Here is a 17,957-nt window from a genome sequence, read left to right on the forward strand (position 1 = left end):
CTCCGTCTCTCTTTCTCAACGGCCGATCAAATAAACAACCGCCAAAACCGAGAGCTAGCAGTTAGCTCGGGGTTGCCAGATTATCATCGTATCCCCCATACTGGCAAAATTCAATTCGTGAGGACTTGACTGATATTTCTCTCTCAATGATGTCTTAATATTGGCAGGATTAGCCTATTGTAGCAGTATTACTAAAGCAGATAACAAACTAAGCTACAATAAATGTCACAATGCTGCAATAATTATTAGTTTTATAGGCTACATAAATTCATTAATACACGTAGAATGATGTCTAGATGTCTTCACATTACCTGTCAACAGTTCAAATCCCAAAGATGTTGATTTTTTCAATTATATATAAAGATGATTACATTAAAGATTTTGAAACAGATCATGTATTTCAAGAGACGTAAAATCATTAATTGGTAATCATATTTTTGAGTTTTCAAATGTAAGTAAATTGTTTCTTTGGAAGACGTCATAAATGAATCAGCTCATTCATTTAAAAGATTGTTATACATGAGAAATGACAAAACAGTGAAGAAACAAATCACATCAGCAGAGAGCAGGCTATAAATATGGCAGGACTTTTACATTAAAATTTAGTCTGTTACTTTTATAGTGATAAAAACTCGTAATATGATTAAACAAATGTAAAAATAAGACAGAACGTTTATTATCAATCCTAAGACTCGTCTATTTTTTTATTATTATTGTTGTTACCTCAGACTGCTCTCTCAATACAATGGGTAAAATTTGGGGGAACATTTTATCGTGACGCTACTACAATAATTTGGCCACTATGGGGCGCAGTTCTCCAATTCTTCCTCATCTGTGTAACCTAGAAAATAACAGTGCTTTTATTTTGAAATTTTGAAACGGTAGTGCGCGTGTGATTGTTCTCGTCAGTCTGTTTTGACTCTGGTCCTGCTCCTGCTCGCGCAGCCTCCGTTGGCTGTCACCATGGTGCAGATGATGGAGTCGCAGTGCGAGTATTTCATGTACTTTCCGGCGGTACCCATCACGGATCTGTCGGACCCGGCCCGCTACCGCACTCTGCCCCGCCGGAGTCACCTCTACCTGGGTGAGACGGTCCGCTTCCTGCTGGTGCTGCGGTGCAGGGACGGCGGGGCGACGCCAACCGAGCACGGCCCCGGTAAGGAAAGGGGGGGGGGCCGGAAGGATGCCTCCATCCGACCGGCTCTGTATGAAAGGGAGGAGAGAGAGATGAAAGGAAATATTTTGTTGTGTCGCTGTAATATTCAAACTGACAATGGCTGTTTTGAGTCAACGAACAGCTTCAATACGCTAATGTGACTAAGACTGATATCACAATGTTAGCGTTTGACTCGTGGTGTGTGCCCTCTTTAAAAAACCTTATTGTGATCATTGTAGGCTACGTTTCCAAAAGCGAAGGGCAATGAATTACATGCAAAACATTGGTATTGTAATCTGAAGGGAATAACTACTCACCAGATCTGGAACAGAGAAGGAAACACCAATAGACATGATAAATATTATAAAGCTTAATATCACCAATAAAAAACAATCAATAACTGATAGCATGTAAAATTATGAATAAGAACCACATTAAAAATTCACACTGAAAAAAGGCTTAAAATAGAACAATAAACGTGCCTATTCATACAGTAACTATTGCACCTATTAAAATGAGTATTCCAGGGCTAAATAACCTGAAGATAATGCACCAAATCGGAGATAAAAACTACACCACAGAAGTACAGTTAATTAATTGGAGTTGGAATTAATTTAGCCACTGATTCTCATAAGCATGAATTTAAATGTGTTTCCATCATTTTCCAGCAGCGGGAGATGACGGCATGGCTGCAGGTTTTGGGACTGAGTCGGCTAGCAGCCGGGCGTGGCGGGAACTGGCCGGCTCTCTGTGTGCCGTGGCGAGCGTGAGTCCAGGAGAAAGTGGCCGCCATCGAGGCAACCACCACCAGCATCACCACGATTACCAGAGCAGCGGGGACGAGGCCAACGAGGACGGTGAGGAGGACTATATCGCGGCAGCAGAGGCGGCCATTGCTGCGCTGGGCAGCAGGGTGGACTCCCGGTGTCGGAGCTTCAGAGACTGCAAGCCACTGCTAATACACAACTCATCTGGGACAGCGAACAGGGAGTTCCGCAGGGCACCTGTTCAGGTACACTGCTGTTTATACTGACATTGAAAGGCCAAAGAACGATAAACTGATTCTTCTTCTTCTTCTTCTTGCTTTAAAGTGACATGTTCTTTTCAGTGTGAGTAACTGGTTCCTGGTTATGTTGTCAGTCTCCTCTGGACGAGCCGGTGGTTTTGACGGATGAAGTGATCTTCCCCCTCACAGTCTCTCTGGACAAACTCCCCGTCAGCACTCTGAAAGTCAAGGTCAGGTCAAATATCTGTCTCATGTTGGATGTAACATTTTAGGACTTCTTCCCACATGAGATAATTGCAAAGGTTCTTTCAGACGTTTATTACGTTTGGGAAAGTCTGTAAACTGTTAGCAAACTACGGTGTTATCCAGACAACCGGCCTTGTTTTCACCCACAGACCGTATAAGTGGACACAGCCACCGTGACATCATACATTGGATTGTGGACTCTTCCCTTTTGAGCATTGAGTTTGTATTTTGTTTGTTGCCATGTTTATAAATAGCCTAGCCTAACCCCTCCCCTCTCTCTGCTCTGTGTGACTCTCAATGGGAGCATCAGTGACTAAATGAACATCATGCTGTGTTGAAGAAGACTTGAAACTAGAGACTGAGACCATAAACTCATTAGGAACATGTTTACTGAGGGAATAATTCAGGAGAGGAGGAGGAGCATGTTCTCATAGACTTCTATATAACCAGACTTCTTTTGAAACCAGTGGTCGCCCCCTGCTGGACATTAGAGAGAATGCAGGTTTAAGCCACTTACATTTTTTAGACCCGACATCCACTTCTTATATAAAGTGTTATTATATGTGTGTGTGTGTGTGTGTGCAGGTGATGGTAACAGTTTGGAAGAGGGAGGCAGAGAAAGCGGAGGTGCAGGAACTCGGCTACCTGAGCGTCCTGCAGCAGCGAGAACCAACACACACCTTCAGACATGACCTGAACACCTTCAAGGCTCAGGGTAGGACACACACACATTTGTCCTTCAATACTTGCTACTCAAAAACTCTGATTTTAAGATGTTGTCTTGAAGATTTCAGTTTCGTTCTCTTTGGCGGCACCTTTGGTGATAAACGGTAATTGCGGGAGCACACTTCCCGATTTAACCAGACGTCCACGGTTGGCTCCGGTTGTAACTCTTGATTTTCCCGGCTGACGGTCGCTTTCCTTTTCAGACTGTTTGCTTCATCTGAGCGTCGAGTTTGTTTCTTCTTCTTTGGATTTTCACTTCTTGTTGAAGTTGTATCTGTAGTCATCCATCTTTTCTTTGTTTGTTCAGCCATAGTAGATTACTGTTTACTCGCAACACTTGCAGAGAGCGGAAAAGCAGCCGCTTAGCTCCGCCTACCCTCTCTGGCAGACCAACCACTGCTGGCTGATGGAAAACGCATCACTAACTGGGCGCCGCCACAGACACCCAGCCCATAATAATACTATATACTGCAAATGCAAAGGCTTTCACCATTGTGTTACCTCATTCAGAGATAGATAGAGACTTAACAGACATTTATTTACATTAAATCTTCCAGATTATTACTTTAAGTTTGTAATTACATTCAAAGTTGGCTATGTTTGATCTTACGCTTTGTTTAAAGCTGTGCAGCTCTTAACAAACCTTCTGTTCCTCCTGCCACAGTCAGCACCACCCTGACCGTGCTGCCGCCTCCCACTGTCCGCTGTAAGCAGATGACCGTCTCTGGAAGGCACCTCGCCGTCCTCAAAGGTAAAACACTGCCTAGTATAGCTGAGTTCAAAGAGGATCATTATGGAATGAAACATACTTTAGATCTTGTTTCTCGTCTCAGTGCTGAACGAGTCGTCTCAGGAGGAGGTGAGTATTCGGGACGTTCGGATTTTACCGAACCTTAACGCCTCCTACCTGCCCATGATGCCCGACGGCTCCGTGCTGCTGGTGGACAATGTGTGGTACGTACAGAGTTACATAGCGTTACATTGGGTTATCATGTTGTTCATGTAGGTTGGTGTTTTGTTATGTTCATGTGTCAGTGTAATATATGTGGAGGCTGTCATATTATTATTATGACTGGTTCTGTTTGGTTTGACAGTGTTACTTATTAACACCTTCCATTATATTAGATTAGATTTTCTTGTTATTAACGTTACGTTACTTTCAGTCTGTTACCATCTCATGGTTAACGTTACTTTTAAATTCGATGACGTTACTCGACATTTTGTTGCCTTCTGTTACATGTTATCGCACGTTTCATGGTGATGTTACACTTCCATTATGTTTCCTTCTAACATGAAGTTCTGTTACTTTAGGTTACATTATCTAACTCTACGTTCTGTTACATTACATTCTATTCCATGTTGTTAACTTCTTTTGTTACTGTACCTTATGTTGTATTAAAGTGTAAGGTTACTTTGTTACATTACATTCTTTGATGTTACTTTGTTACTCTTCCTGACCTTCGGTTCCTTCTGTCTAACTCGGTGAAGCTTCATTACTCAGGTGTACATCATGTCCTGTTAGTTTGATGACGTTAAAGGTTGGATCTGACGGCACTCAATCTGCTTCCTCTTCACTCTGCAGCCACCAGTCCGGTGAGGTCGGCATGGCCTCCTTCTGCAGGGTGGACAGCCTGGCCTGCCGCCTTCCCAGCATGCTCAGCGCTTTGGAGGAGCACGACTTTCTGTTCCAGCTGCACCTCAACGACATGCCGCAAGACGACTCCAACGAGGTGCGGACATGTTTGTGTTGTGTTCTTAAAGGAAGTGCACGAGTTTGTGGTTTTCTGTAACTCGTTTGCTCCGTTTAAACTCGGTCAGGTTTCACTAGTTAAAGAAAAGTGAAATGAGTTTATTTATCCATAAATCCAAATATTGAAAACAACTCACTGACCACTGCAGCTGCAGCTGGAGCTGAATGACTGTAGCATCATATTAATCTGGATATCTTCTCTTAAAAACTAGATCTCAATAAACAGATGATTTTAGGCTTTGTTGATGTTTGGCTCCAGTCTGACTGTTCTTGACTCTACTGCAGCTCCTTAGCACATCCTGTATTTCCCCAGCTCCCCCTTGTGGTCATAATCTTTCCTTTACTATATCCGATTATGTTTGTCAGCTTGTTCTATATTGTTTTTCAGGGGATGGAGGTTCCCCTGGTCGCTGTGCTGCAATGGTCAACTCCCAAGATGCCTTTCACCAACTGTATCTACACTCACTACAGGTGAGGTCCATGCAGGAGAGTTGATAGACACAGGCAGAGCAGGTGACCAGGAGGCGTAGGACACATTTTATTCTACATTATAAAACCACTCGTTTGTTCACATCACTCTGTTACATGTCTGAGAATCACAGATTCCAGGTTATTCAGCGACTCATTGACAGGATCTTTACCTAGAGGAGACTCTGAACTAGAACTAGAACTGGTGCGTGTAACTGAAGTCCTGTAGGATTTAAAAAGACACATATATATTTAGTTTGGTCATTAAACTCCAGATTTATTGACTCTCCCTCCCAGGTTGCCCAGCATCCGTCTGGACCGGCCTCGGTTCGTCATGACGGCCAGCTGTCCGAGTACGGTCCGGGTGAAGGAGCACTTCAAGGTTAAATACGTCCTGTTGAACAACCTGCAGGACTTCCTGGCTGTTCGGCTCGTCTGGACTCCAGAGGGTCAGTGTCTGTGTGTGTGTCTGTGTCTGTGTGTGTGTGTGTGTGTGTGTGTCTGTGTGTGTGTCTGTGTCTGTGTGTGTGTGTGTGTGTGTGTGTGTGTGTGTGTGTGTGTGTGTCTGTGTCTGTGTGTGTCTGTGTGTGTCTGTGTCTGTGTGTGTCTGTGTCTGTCTGTGTGTGTGTGTGTGTGTGTGTGTCTGTGTCTGTCTGTGTGTGTGTGTGTGTGTGTCTGTGTCTGTGTCTGTGTCTGTCTGTCTGTGTGTGTGTGTGTGTGTGTGTGTCTGTGTCTGTGTCTGTCTGTCTGTGTGTCTGTGTGTGTGTGTGTGTGTGTCTGTGTGTCTGTCTGTGTGTCTGTGTGTCTGTGTGTGTGTGTGTGTGTGTCTGTCTGTGTGTCTGGGTGTGTGTGTGTGTGTGTGTGTGTGTGTGTATTAGCATTTTTGTGAGGACCAGTTTAAGACCGTGACAGTGGAGGAGATACATTATTACGATCTTCACTCTTTCAAAGGGTTAAAGTGGAACATGCACCAGACACGGAGCAGATAAAGAGGCACGATGATTTTAAGAAAAATATCTGATGTATTGAAATTATTCAAAGGATGTAACCTTGTTTGTTTCTGTGTGTCTGTGTGTGTGCGTGTGTGTGTGTGTGTGTGTGTGTGTGTGTGTGTGTGTTCAGGTCGAGGTCATAGCGAGGACACGTCGCTGTCCGCTGTGGTCTGTCACACGCCTCTCAGTAACCTCGGTCACTGCAGGAAAGGAAGCACTCTGTCGTTCAGCGTGGCCTTCCAGGTCCTCAAACCGGGACTGTACGAGGTTTGTGCGCTCTGAAGAGACCTTAAATGTTTGAAATGAAAAGTTCTCCTGCAGTTTTCAGTCAGCTGCTTCATTGTTTCATGTTGATGTTTCCTCTCTGCAGCTGAGTCAGCACATGAAGCTGAAGCTGCAGTTCACGGCCTCGGTGTCCAACCCTCCGCCTGACGCCCGGCCGCTGTCACGTAAGAAGAAAACATCTCTGTGCTTCTGCTTTTGTTTCTACATTTCAGCGGTTAGGGTTAACAGAAGATGTGATAGATGCTCTGTTGAATCTGTTTCCTTCTCCAGGTAAAAACAGCCCGTCCAGCCCGGCGGTTCGAGACCTGCTGGACCGACACCAGGCCAGCCTGGGTCGATCTCAGTCCTTCTCCCACCAGCAGCCGTCTCGCTCACACATCATGAGGTAACACAGACCATCATCATCTTTAGCCTGTGTTAATCTGGTCTGTTAATCCAACTCTTCTTGGATTATAATTGTTTTCTGTGTGTGTGTGTGTGTGTGTGTGTTTGTGTGTGTGCGTGTGTGTGTGTGTGCGTGTGTGTGTGTGCGTGTGTGTGTGCGTGTGTGTGTGTCAGGACGGGCAGCGCCATGGAGCGGCGGGCCATCACCCCTCCTGTGGGCTCTCCGGTCGGGCGGCCGCTCTACCTGCCGCCTCAGGACAAAACGCTGCTGTCGCTGGACAAGATCGCCAAGAGGGAGTGTAAAGTGCTGGTGGTGGATCCTGTCAGCTAGGGAGCAAGGAAGCAAGGAAGGAAGGAGGAGATGAAAGGATAAGGAAGCAGCGAGGAGAGGAACTGAACTGAGCCTGCTGCTTCCTGATTTTGGAGGAGAAACATTTTATTATAAAGAGGAACACAAAGACGGACGAAGGTTCATCTGCTGCCCTGTGGACCCTACAAACCACGCCCCCTGCAAGCCATGCCCCATATAAACCACGCCCCCTGAAGCCACACCCATTATCATGATTTGTTAATGGTGAAGAAAGTAAAGTAGCTGAAGTGACCAGGCCACAGCTAGAAATACAAATACACGCCCCCTTGTTTATGACGCTACTGTGCGAGCTAAAAACAGGATGTTCAATCCATTAACAAAGTTTCATAATAGCGTTCATCATGTTTAGCATGTGTTAGCCTTAATACATTAAAATGCACCATCACGAACAAACACATTTACACCGGGTTAAACGTGCAAATTATTTGCACTTCCAACGATTTAAAGTATAAATTGGTCAAATTAAGACGTTTATCATATTTTTTTATTGAGGACTGAAATTCTCACCTGAGCTTCTGGCCAGACGTCTCAGAAGTCATCGCGTTTTTTTGTCTCTTCTGAGACTCCAGAACGACAAACCACCATAGTTGATTGTTCAACTTCCTTCACGTTTGTGCTGCGGCTGCATAAACGTCCAAACACAAGAGACTGTCGTCTGCAAAGAGAGTGACTGAGAGAGGTCGAGTCCACGCTCTGACTGAATTATTTAATGTCATGTATCACCATGTTTCTGTATTATGTGACGGGAGGACGGTCGTGTGATTCTCAGTGATATTCACACAGGAAGAAGACGCTGCTGAATTCACCTTTTATTTCAGTATTATTGTCTGTTCACAATCAGTATCAACTGGTTTCATGTGTAAGTTATAGAATGTAATATGATGCATTTAACAAGTGATCACAGCCTTTTGTTTTAAGTTCACATTTAACATGTTTTAGAAAAACTAGACATGATTCAGTGATGAATAAACATTATACAACAAACTGCTCTGACTCTAGAAAGTGAGAAAATTATTCAGGATCATAAATGTTGATTTCATAAATCTGTTGTCACTGCAGGTTTTTCTGAGAATCTTAGAATAATCAAATAAAAGGAGGAAACTAAATGGCCACGCTGTTCTCGATGCGTTCAGGGCTGAGGTACGGATACGGCAGCTCCAGTCCCCTGTTGCGCTCTGTGATGTCATCAGAAATGGCCCTGAGTTCAGCCTGCACCTCCTCGAGCAGCCTGCCGGGGGCGTCTTTAAAGATGGCTTCCTTGTAGTGACACAGAGGAACCTGCAGGAGGATTAAGGAAACACAGCTGAGGTCAGTAAAGTTCTTTATTTGAGCATAGAAAGAATAAAAACAAGAGAAGAAGAACACGTATTTACAAAGTCGACGGCTGGCTGTGACAGCAGAGACAGAGCCGACAAGACTCGACAGGTTGAGTTCACATCAGGCAAGAAGGACATGATGTCGTCCTCGGTCACCTGACCTTTGACCTGTGGAGGAGGACGACACATGTAGGCCGGACAGTTTGGCATCCAGAGAGCGAAATTCAACTGGAGACAGAGAAAGCCAGTTAAACTGGGGACATGAAAAACTGGAGCTTCCTGAAGATTTGAATAAAGGTTGGTTGAATTAAAAAGAAACAGGACGACAATAAAAAGTTCCTTAAAGAAGAAATTATATTATAAAAGAAAGCTTCAGCCACACAAAGCTGTATAAATTATTCTTTTCGACGGCTCTTTAGTACGAGCGACCAAGTCACCCTTTAGAGCCATTCGTTTGAATATTGTGCCAACATTTCCCAACGTACCCTTAACCTGCTCCCCTTGTTCCACTCCAGTCCAGATGGTGGCAGTAATGCACCTTTTAGCTTGTTTACTAAATGTCAATAAACACGAGAGGAAGAAGACAAGAGGCTCAAAAAATGTGGTCCTGTTTGGGACGAAGTGAGTTCGAGCTGTTTTTAAGGAAACCAAACTTCACTTTCGAATTATGATACATTTCCTCAAGTGATGTCACTTGAGTCAGCGTTGGCTGGAGCTGAAAACTGTAACTAATCTGTAGGTGCACAGTTACAAGAAGTGACCCTTCAGACCGCTGTAGCCTACGTGAGCTGCTGCTAGCATGACACAACTGAACAACAACATCTGTTTTTTTAATGAAACAAAAAGATTCCAGTAAAGTTAGAAAGGACAACTTAGAACACGACATGCTACAAATCTATTCCATTATTCAGACTTTCTAAATGTCTTGTTAGAAGTTCCTGTCTGCAGTCATGTGACGTCCTGTACTTGACTCACCTGGGAGAAGTTCACAGCAGCATGTAGAGCCGAACACGAGAAGATGATCATGGTGACAAACTTAGAAACTTCTGCTTTAGTGTGAAAACACTGAGGGAAACCTGCAGAACGAGAGGACACACAAACTACAGCAGCTTCAGCACAACCTCACCTGTCTCTCTAAGAATCACACACACACACACACACACACACACACACACACACACACACACACCTGAGTGGTCGTTGAAGCCATGTGTGTTGATGTCAGAGATCCAGTTCTGAAGTTCAGAGTCCTGCTGCACCTCATTGTCTCCTCTGTAATAAAGACTGACCCAACCGACCACAAACCTGACACACACACACACACACACACATTGTTAAATTGTAGGTAAGATTCTCCCGGTGTCCCACAGTTCCATCAAACCAAACTCCACCCAAAAAACAAGCATTTTAAGAGTTGTTGTCTTGTCATCAGACAGACCTGACGAAGAATGAGTTCAGACTTCTAACAAACCTGCATTCTGATGTAGTTATTTCAGCATCTTTTCAACCTGTTTATTGTCATTAAATCTCAGTAACATCTGTTTGTTTTCTACATTAGATACGATGAGAAATGTTTAATCTCTTAGCTTGTCTTAGCACCTGGTGGAGGTGTGTTTGTCTACCTGTGCAGTGCGTCCCAGACTCTCAGGGCATCCTTTGCGTAGAAGCTGTGCGGCAGTTTGTCCACACCTCGCTCCTTCAGGTCATCAGGGGCGCACAGAGACAGATAAGAAATCCTGTCTGACGCGCGGGACAGAAGGACGGGTAACGCCTCCAGACCACAACCTATCGCCTGCAGGGGTGACAACAAAACAAGGACGCAACGTCAGATATTTGCTCTACTGTCTTTAATATTCTGCTACAGCTGATTTACCTTATCAAACACGCCATCTGCAGCCAGCAGCGACGCTCTCGCCTGGAAGTTGATCTGAAGGGACGTCCTGAGGTGTGGCATCAGCAACTGAGCAGAAGCAGACTCATGAGCGCTGACTCAGCTCAGTTTAAACTTATACAGCTCTTTGTGGGAGTTAAAACAAAATCTAATGTGACAATCTGTGTACATAAAGCATTGAAGTTGAGGTGCTGGCTGGAGTACCTGGTGCAGTGGGTGCGGCTCAGGGAGCTGCCTCAGCATGGCCACACAGCACAGCTCCCCCAGCATGTGAGTCCTCAGGTAGTGGGAGGCTAACTGGTGACACTGGAAGTCCGCGTTATGAACAAATATCTTAGCCAGCAGCCAATCAGAGCCGGGGTCAGAGGGCAGGAAGACTGGGTTCTGAGGGCCGGCTGTCTGCTGCAGCTGAGGGACGGGAGATCAGTGTTCGACTGACAGAAAACTTTTTCTGTTTCTTTGTAGACTAAATTTTAGGCACAAAACAAGATGATCCCAAACAGGCAACATCAAAATATGGTGGCCCGAAAGGTCAAAGCTCAACAACATTTCACAAAACATACATACAACATAAATTTAGTGTTTGAATGTACTGTATACCCGCACTGTTGTTCTGCCTTCCTACCAGCATCATCAGAGCACCTGTAGCTCACCTGGATGGCGATTGGGACCAGATGACCCTTCCGGTTCAGGTGAAAGAGGCACAGCGGAGCCGACAGGTACGTCTGCTTCCCGTTGATCACGTTAGCCGGGACGCCGTCCAAAACCTCGTAGTCCAACAGGTAAACGTTTCCTGTCTATGACATCACATTACACAGGTGTAGTAGCAGTAATAAAGTTACAATGAAGAGCTGGAAGTCAGAGAAGGGCAGCACACCTGTAGCTCCTGCTCGAGGGAGGAGTCTTCAGGCAGGAAGGGGCGGAGCATGTCGGAGGTGATGGACATGTTTGGAGGGAGGACGCTGGTCTGACGCAGCAGCAGAGGGTTGCAACCATTCAGACACTGATGACCAAAATACCAATCCTCCATCCAGTGAGCCTTAATGAACCCTGAGGGAGCAAAGGTAATCTGACCACTGTTGCTCAGGTTTGGTGTAGCAGGTTTTGTCAACACGTGTTGACTGGGAAACCAGTTTTGATCGAATAAAAGTGCAAAAATATAATAGCAGTGTCATGGCTTTCGAAGTCAAAATTAAGCCTATGGACGCCTAAATCCGGACAGTCTGTTGTTTTCAACGCGCTCCAGGATTTGTATTTACTTACTTGAGGTTGATAGTTGATTGAAGGTCTGTGGCTTCGGGTGCAGCAGGGTGAATGAATGAATGAATGAATGTACGAGTGTGTACGAGCGGACGATGCATGTAACAAAAAGCGAACAAAAAGACATTTGATAACCGCAGTGTAGAGTATTCAAATCAAATTTCAATATTCAAACTCAAAATCAAAAACGTATCATTCCTCTCAAGCCTGTGTTTGTGTGTGCATTCATAAGTTACATTGCAGATGACAAAAACATTCGTTTCTTATCAGCGACCTCCCGTCACACACCTGTGTCTCATTCTAATAATGAGGACGCACCGCAATCACGTCATCTTCACTTGACTGACACGTGTAGTACTTTAACAACAAACAACAAAAAACAAAATGGCTCCCACAGGCAGTGTGTCATTGTGGTTACTAATATTATTATTATTTTCTGTTTTTTATCTCTCCAAAAGATGTTTCTTTGCCTGGCTTCTCTTCTGGTGTACCACAGGGTTCAATCTTAGGTCCTCTCTCTTTCTATAATATAAGTTGCCTTTAGATACAGTTATGTTCGAACACATCATCAATTTCCATTGTTTTGATAACAATAATAAAATGCAGTAATTAGGGAAAATGGTTTATTAAATGTTAAGTGTTGTATTATTGAGTTAAGCTCTTTCATACGTGATATCCACTGCTGTGCACAGATATTTGGAGGCCGTTTCGAAAACATGGGGTCCCAATCACGGGGTTGCAGACCTCCAAAGGGTTTTCTAGAGATTGTACAAATTTCTGCGGCCTCTCACGTTTGCCTTGCACTCTGTTTGAACATGTAATTACAAAATACCTTACAACACATTAGTAACTCTACGGTCAGAAACAGTAGACGATGCCAAGCATCCAGCTGAAAACGCAACTGAAGGACAACCAAGTAAATGCCCCTCTATGACCTCCAAATACCCACAGTAACGTGGGTTATTTGTCTTATTAGGTGCATTTAACCACACCAAATGATCAACAACGGGCAGATACACGAGCCAAACAACCAACACTGTCTCCCACAGAAAGTACGCACCAAATAGCAACAAACAGCAACATCCAAGCAACCGCCTAGCAATGTCTAACAAATCATTTACAAACATCCGAACAAACAAGCAATTTGCATTAATCTACTGAAGTGAATGATATGAATTTGACTATGATATTCTGTTTAGTCATTGATTATGAAAACAATTATTTTGTCTTACTGGCGGTGCTGTTCTGGTGTCCACTGAGGGTGAAAACCGTCTCTAGCTCAGTGAAACTGGACCAGGCCTCGGCCCGTCCAGTGAAGCCTTTCAGATAGTGCAGGTTAGCAGCTGGACTGAGGACAAAGAAGCAAACAAGACGAATGTTACATTCATCCTGATTCTGTGTATTTATGTTTGTGTCCCACTCTGACCAGACTTCAGTTAGAAAGTACATCAAGTTTGTGACTTCACCTCTTGAATGTGTAGCTGAGGTTCGGCCCGAGTTCAGACAGACTGTTCACATCAACACAATGTGGAGCACCATCGACAAACTTACGCCATCTGCAAGAGTGACACATGGAAAGGTTATGTCAATACCATACCTTGTTTATTGTGGTGCTAGTTTCAGTCAGATCACATATTCTAATAAAAATGTTTCAGCCAACTGTCATCACAGACTCTGGTTTCAAATGTTTTTCTTCTTTACTTTTAAAAAGAAGTTTCTTTTCTTGTTTTCTCAGGCTTTTCACTTGTGGCGTACCACAGGGTTCAATCCTAGGTCCCCTAGTTTTCTATTTATTTGCTGCCTTTGGATCACAACAACACATATTCAATTTACATAACTTTTATGACCTTATGTTATACTTCATTCCATTCTAATCCATTTATTATGATAGCTAATATATTACATATCCAATTCTTGTGTTCCACACCTTCCTACATGAGGAGGTTTAGAAGTGAGATCATTTATTTCAGTCTGAAATATAAAAAAAACTTTCTGAAATGTCAGTTTAAACAATGTTCGTGGTATCACATTTCCACAAGGCTATTATTTAATCTCCAGCGACTTAGGTTGTACTGGGTTGAGATAATGTTATTTCCACTTTCAGACTTCATATGAAGTCCCTCGTGTACACAGGTGAGTTAAAAGGACCCAAATTCAGATAATCAGGCAGACAGGAACAGTTCAGTTTTGCAGAATAGACCATGGGAAACAGATATTGGGCAGGAAAAAGCGTGCAAGTGTGCAGACAGGAGATCTGGTAAAGCAAATCAGGAGCCATGACACCCCTGCACCAACTGTCACATCTTTTCAACCTTACGTGGGACAGCCTCACTGAAATCCCTGTAACAATATCTCATCAAAATCCAGACATTCTCAAAGATACCAGAAGAAGTGCGTGTTTGTTTTACCGGATGACCTGCTGTTGATGTTGCAGCTGTTTGATTCGCTGCTGCTTCAGCTTCTCTTCTGCTTCATCCTTCAGCAGACACACTGCAGAGGAAGAAAGGTTAGTAGTCCCGCTTCGGGGGTGGGACTTGCAGCTCTGAACATTTGTGACTGTTTTACACATAAGCAAACTAATTTGCCTAATCTTCACAGGTCTTTAGACCTCGCAGACAACAAAGGGCTGGAGGAACCTTTTTATATCTTGAAAAGAACTCATATGGACCAAAAGTTTGCGTTCTTTTGGTAGAAACATGGTTAAAGTGAAGAGAAAGATTCAGGAGGCGCACACCAGCATCTTTAACCTTCTTTAAACTTATCTCACATTTTCCGCTCCGCAGCTCTATGTCGCCATCTACTGTTCGCAGCCACCGGTCACACAGGAACACCTGCACGTCTGGCTCCTCGGGACCCGCCCCCCTCCCAGCTCGCTCCTCCTCGTCAGCCAGCTTTCGGACTTCCACCCGGCTGCAGTGCCAGTCCAGGTTGGGGAATCCAGTCCGAGCCTCTAGCCGAAGCCGGACCAGAAGCAGGTGACCCAGAGGACTGTTGGTGCAGACCCGAACTGAACACACCTGTCACGAGACTTTTGTAAATATTCTGTACCACACTCTGGTTATATAATAAGCTCCTCTTGGTTTCAAATAGACCAGAAAGTTCTGATTGGGTTAAGATGCTTTCACCTCTAAAATTAACATTACAGTTCTTTTTTTTCTGTTCAAGTATCCACTCACCGAGCCAGGTAGCAGGAGATGATTGTTCTCACTCATGCTAAGGGGCGGAGTCTCCCCCTGTGAGCCAATCAGGTTGAGCCACAGGTGGCTGAAGGTTCCACAGGTGGGACCAGGTGAGGTATGGACTGTCACTTCAAAGTCCTGACAGGTAGCAGACATGATGCAACCCAGCTGTGAGGACAAATTGCAGTATAACTGTAGATGTTTGAATATTGTTTTTTTCTTTCAGATTTTATTTTGTAATTAGTTTTTTTACAGTGTTAATTCAAGAATACATGAAGCATTTATGTTGTGGTTCAAGCTTCTTTTTTTTTTACTTCCTTTATTAAATGTTATCTTTTCTTTGTTTTTGTGGTTGTTTCATGGTGTTGTGGATACAGAGGGTCAAAGGTGAAATTATCAGTTTGTTTCTCAGAGATGGGTCTTTGCTGACTCTTCTGTAGTGATGTAAATTGTGTTTCTGTTGCACTGAACATGTTGGTTGTGCTGTGTTAATCTTACCCCTGCTGACTCTGATAAGAACTCTATCTCTGTTATTTGACTTGTAAATGAGCGATAGCGACTGTTAGCATCTGTTAGTGTGGGCGTCGGAATACATGATGCTAAACAAAGAGTAAACAACGTTGCTCTCTTTCATCTTAAAGGTCACTTCCTCCTTTCATCGACACCTGAAGAGGACACTTCCTGTTCTGTGTTGAACTTTAACAAACAGCAGAGAAGCTGTTTAATATTACAGCATATATAAGACACAGCTTTTTGTACGTTTAGAAATTAGTACAGGAACCTAACACGGAAGAAGAAGAACGAAGCACTTCAAATATTATGATCTGGGGAAATGTAACTTTTAGGAGCTCTTTCAGGTTTTGTTTTGCAGGTGTGTTAACTCTTTACAGGTTTTTATTTTCTACATATTTTTACAACATTTAGAGGAGATATTAACAAAAATAGATCTAGTTATTTATTGTTGGGAACTTCCTCATTTTAGTCAAATTGTTTCTTGCCTGCAGACAAATTTGATCATGGAACGCATAAGAAGTACATCAAGGAAGTGCATCAACTGCAAACTTTCAACATTGTCCATATTACAGGACTTGTTTTCAGGTTATCACCCAGGATGAAAAGCATTGCTGAAGTTTCACCTACTTTTGCAATTAATAATTGGTTTTAACATCGAATGTGTACATGAATAAGAAAAACAGAGATCTGTTTAAAAGTTTAAAGCAGAATATGTTAAACCTGTTCTACCAAATGTCTTGTCTACAAGGTGAGAAACAAAGTCTTTAATATTTTTAAATAACCTAATATATATGCCTGAAATGGAAAACTATTCCATTCACTCATAGAAATAAGAAACATAAAAGCTAAAGTTTGCTTCCAAAATCTAAGTTTCACCTAGACTATTTTCAATCTCTTCTCTGGATAAATTAAGACATATAACTTATGGAAAACAAATTAACACCACAAATGAAGAGACCTGAGAAATTTGACCTTTGACCCCTCATCAGAGATTCTGTATTATTTGTGTTCATTGTATCTGAGCCTGCAACAAATTTAAATGAGCCTGGCACCTGGTGATGTCCACTGTGTCTGCAAAAACTTTAGATACATTCTTAAATATTCTTATACTAGACTGTTCTAGGCCATGAAATACATTTAATCATTAAAATGACTTCCTGGCCCGTGGCTGCATTTCGAACAGCGTTATATATTTTAAAATATATTGTAACACTGAAGTTGAATTTAAAATGTAATGAAAGTAACATGAAGAAACAAAATACAAATGGAAAAAAGCTTGGGCTCAGGGTTATGTGAATTAATATTATAAATACACAATTATCCTGAATGAAGTGCAATTTTCCACATTTTTAGTGGTATGTCAAAAATGTTCCATGTATATGAGCCTATTACATTTTATTCCAAAACAGATAACAGTGACAGAAAGATAGAAAAGCGTACCTGCAGAGCGACGCCTCCTCTCCTCTCCTCTTTGATGTGTTGAATGACAGCTGCAGGTAAGGTGCACCTCTCTTTCTTTGTATGCCCTACCCACCACAGCATTTTTACATCTAATTGGCTCAACTTAAACAGGTACCACAGAACCTTATACGGACTGCTTATTTAGTATTTTACAGTTAAAGCCCGATTAGCTCACCGACTGTATTAAACAACACCGAAATTCTGCTTCATCTGGCGGTGGGGGAAATATCCAAATAAATAATACAGTACTAATGCAATGTGAAACAATAGTCAATAATGCAATGCTTCACCAGGTGTGGCAACTGGTTCCATAGTGTAGCGGTTATCACGTCTGCTTTACACGCAGAAGGTCCTGGGTTCGAGCCCCAGTGGAACCAGATATTTTATCTCTACCTTTTGAACACATTTACGATTTCTGAATACATAATCTTAATACAGAATCACAATCTGTACAATCATTCATTCTCACACAACGAAAATGTATCAGAACTATATATCATATATCAGAAGACAAAAATGAACAACAAACAAAGTAATATGGAAATAGGATTTCCGGTGTGGTTAACTACCCTTCAAAATAAAAGCGAGTAAGATGAGAGGGGTTACAAGCAAGATTTGCAAACCTCGTTTCTTACATCTTTTAAAAAACCAAGTCTTATTCATCATTTCTGATGTTGGAGCACTCGGCAGTACTTTAACAATGTAACACTAACACCACAGAGGTTATAATTATTTGTTTTAAGTATTTTAGAATTAATAACAATTGGAAAGAACAATTAATTATTTTTATAGTTAATAGCTCATGATTATCGCATCGTGGCTCGACTGGAATAGATAATTTCCGCAACATGAACACAAAAGATGGAGATGCCGGGGATTGAACCCGGGGCCTCATACATGCGAAGCATGCGCTCTACCACTGAGCTACATCCCCACACAGTGCACAGATACGGC

The 17,957-nt window shown here is 42.9% G+C and overlaps 2 protein-coding genes and 2 non-coding genes across 5 annotated transcripts; 2 read left to right on the forward strand and 2 right to left on the reverse strand.

The window, feature by feature from the left end:
- Positions 1 to 963: 963 nt before the first annotated feature.
- Positions 964 to 8,381, forward strand: LOC138598075 (trafficking protein particle complex subunit 14-like). 2 transcript variants are annotated; one of them, XM_069669770.1, is made up of 13 exons: positions 964 to 1,156; positions 1,828 to 2,168; positions 2,297 to 2,392; positions 2,994 to 3,123; positions 3,799 to 3,885; positions 3,968 to 4,088; positions 4,717 to 4,864; positions 5,273 to 5,355; positions 5,650 to 5,801; positions 6,475 to 6,611; positions 6,715 to 6,793; positions 6,900 to 7,014; positions 7,188 to 8,381. In XM_069669770.1, exons 1-13 carry the CDS (start codon positions 964 to 966, stop codon positions 7,342 to 7,344), a joined length of 1,839 nt encoding a protein of 612 aa, XP_069525871.1. In that variant the 3' UTR covers positions 7,345 to 8,381. The 2 variants fall into 2 exon arrangements, 1 of the variants encoding a protein (XP_069525871.1); XR_011308637.1 differs by lacking the exons at positions 964 to 1,156; positions 1,828 to 2,168; positions 2,297 to 2,392 and having other exon boundaries at positions 2,934 to 3,123; positions 7,188 to 7,852; positions 7,953 to 8,381.
- On the reverse strand, positions 8,138 to 17,006 carry LOC138598067 (hydroperoxide isomerase ALOXE3). The gene is made up of 15 exons (XM_069669754.1): positions 16,983 to 17,006; positions 15,027 to 15,197; positions 14,618 to 14,867; positions 14,259 to 14,340; positions 13,317 to 13,406; positions 13,083 to 13,198; positions 11,468 to 11,640; positions 11,244 to 11,387; positions 10,795 to 10,998; positions 10,573 to 10,659; positions 10,322 to 10,491; positions 9,889 to 10,004; positions 9,675 to 9,775; positions 8,757 to 8,927; positions 8,138 to 8,661 (listed from the first exon to the last, which is right to left on the reverse strand). The coding sequence occupies exons 2-15, from the start codon at positions 15,183 to 15,185 to the stop codon at positions 8,485 to 8,487; spliced, it is 2,040 nt and encodes a 679-aa protein (XP_069525855.1). The 5' UTR covers positions 15,186 to 15,197; positions 16,983 to 17,006; the 3' UTR covers positions 8,138 to 8,484.
- Positions 17,007 to 17,307: 301 nt separating this feature from the next.
- trnav-uac (transfer RNA valine (anticodon UAC)) lies at positions 17,308 to 17,380 on the forward strand. Its single transcript has one exon. It is a non-coding gene; the product is annotated as a tRNA-Val (tRNA).
- A 485-nt stretch (positions 17,381 to 17,865) lies between these two features.
- Positions 17,866 to 17,937, reverse strand: trnaa-cgc (transfer RNA alanine (anticodon CGC)). The gene has a single exon. It is a non-coding gene; the product is annotated as a tRNA-Ala (tRNA).
- Positions 17,938 to 17,957: the final 20 nt, after the last annotated feature.

This window comes from Semicossyphus pulcher, unplaced genomic scaffold (assembly GCF_022749685.1).
Source record: "Semicossyphus pulcher isolate SPU_LCO1_2020_fin unplaced genomic scaffold, fSemPul1.0.p SCAF_10, whole genome shotgun sequence".
NCBI classification, from domain to species: Eukaryota; Metazoa; Chordata; class Actinopteri; order Labriformes; family Labridae; genus Semicossyphus; species Semicossyphus pulcher.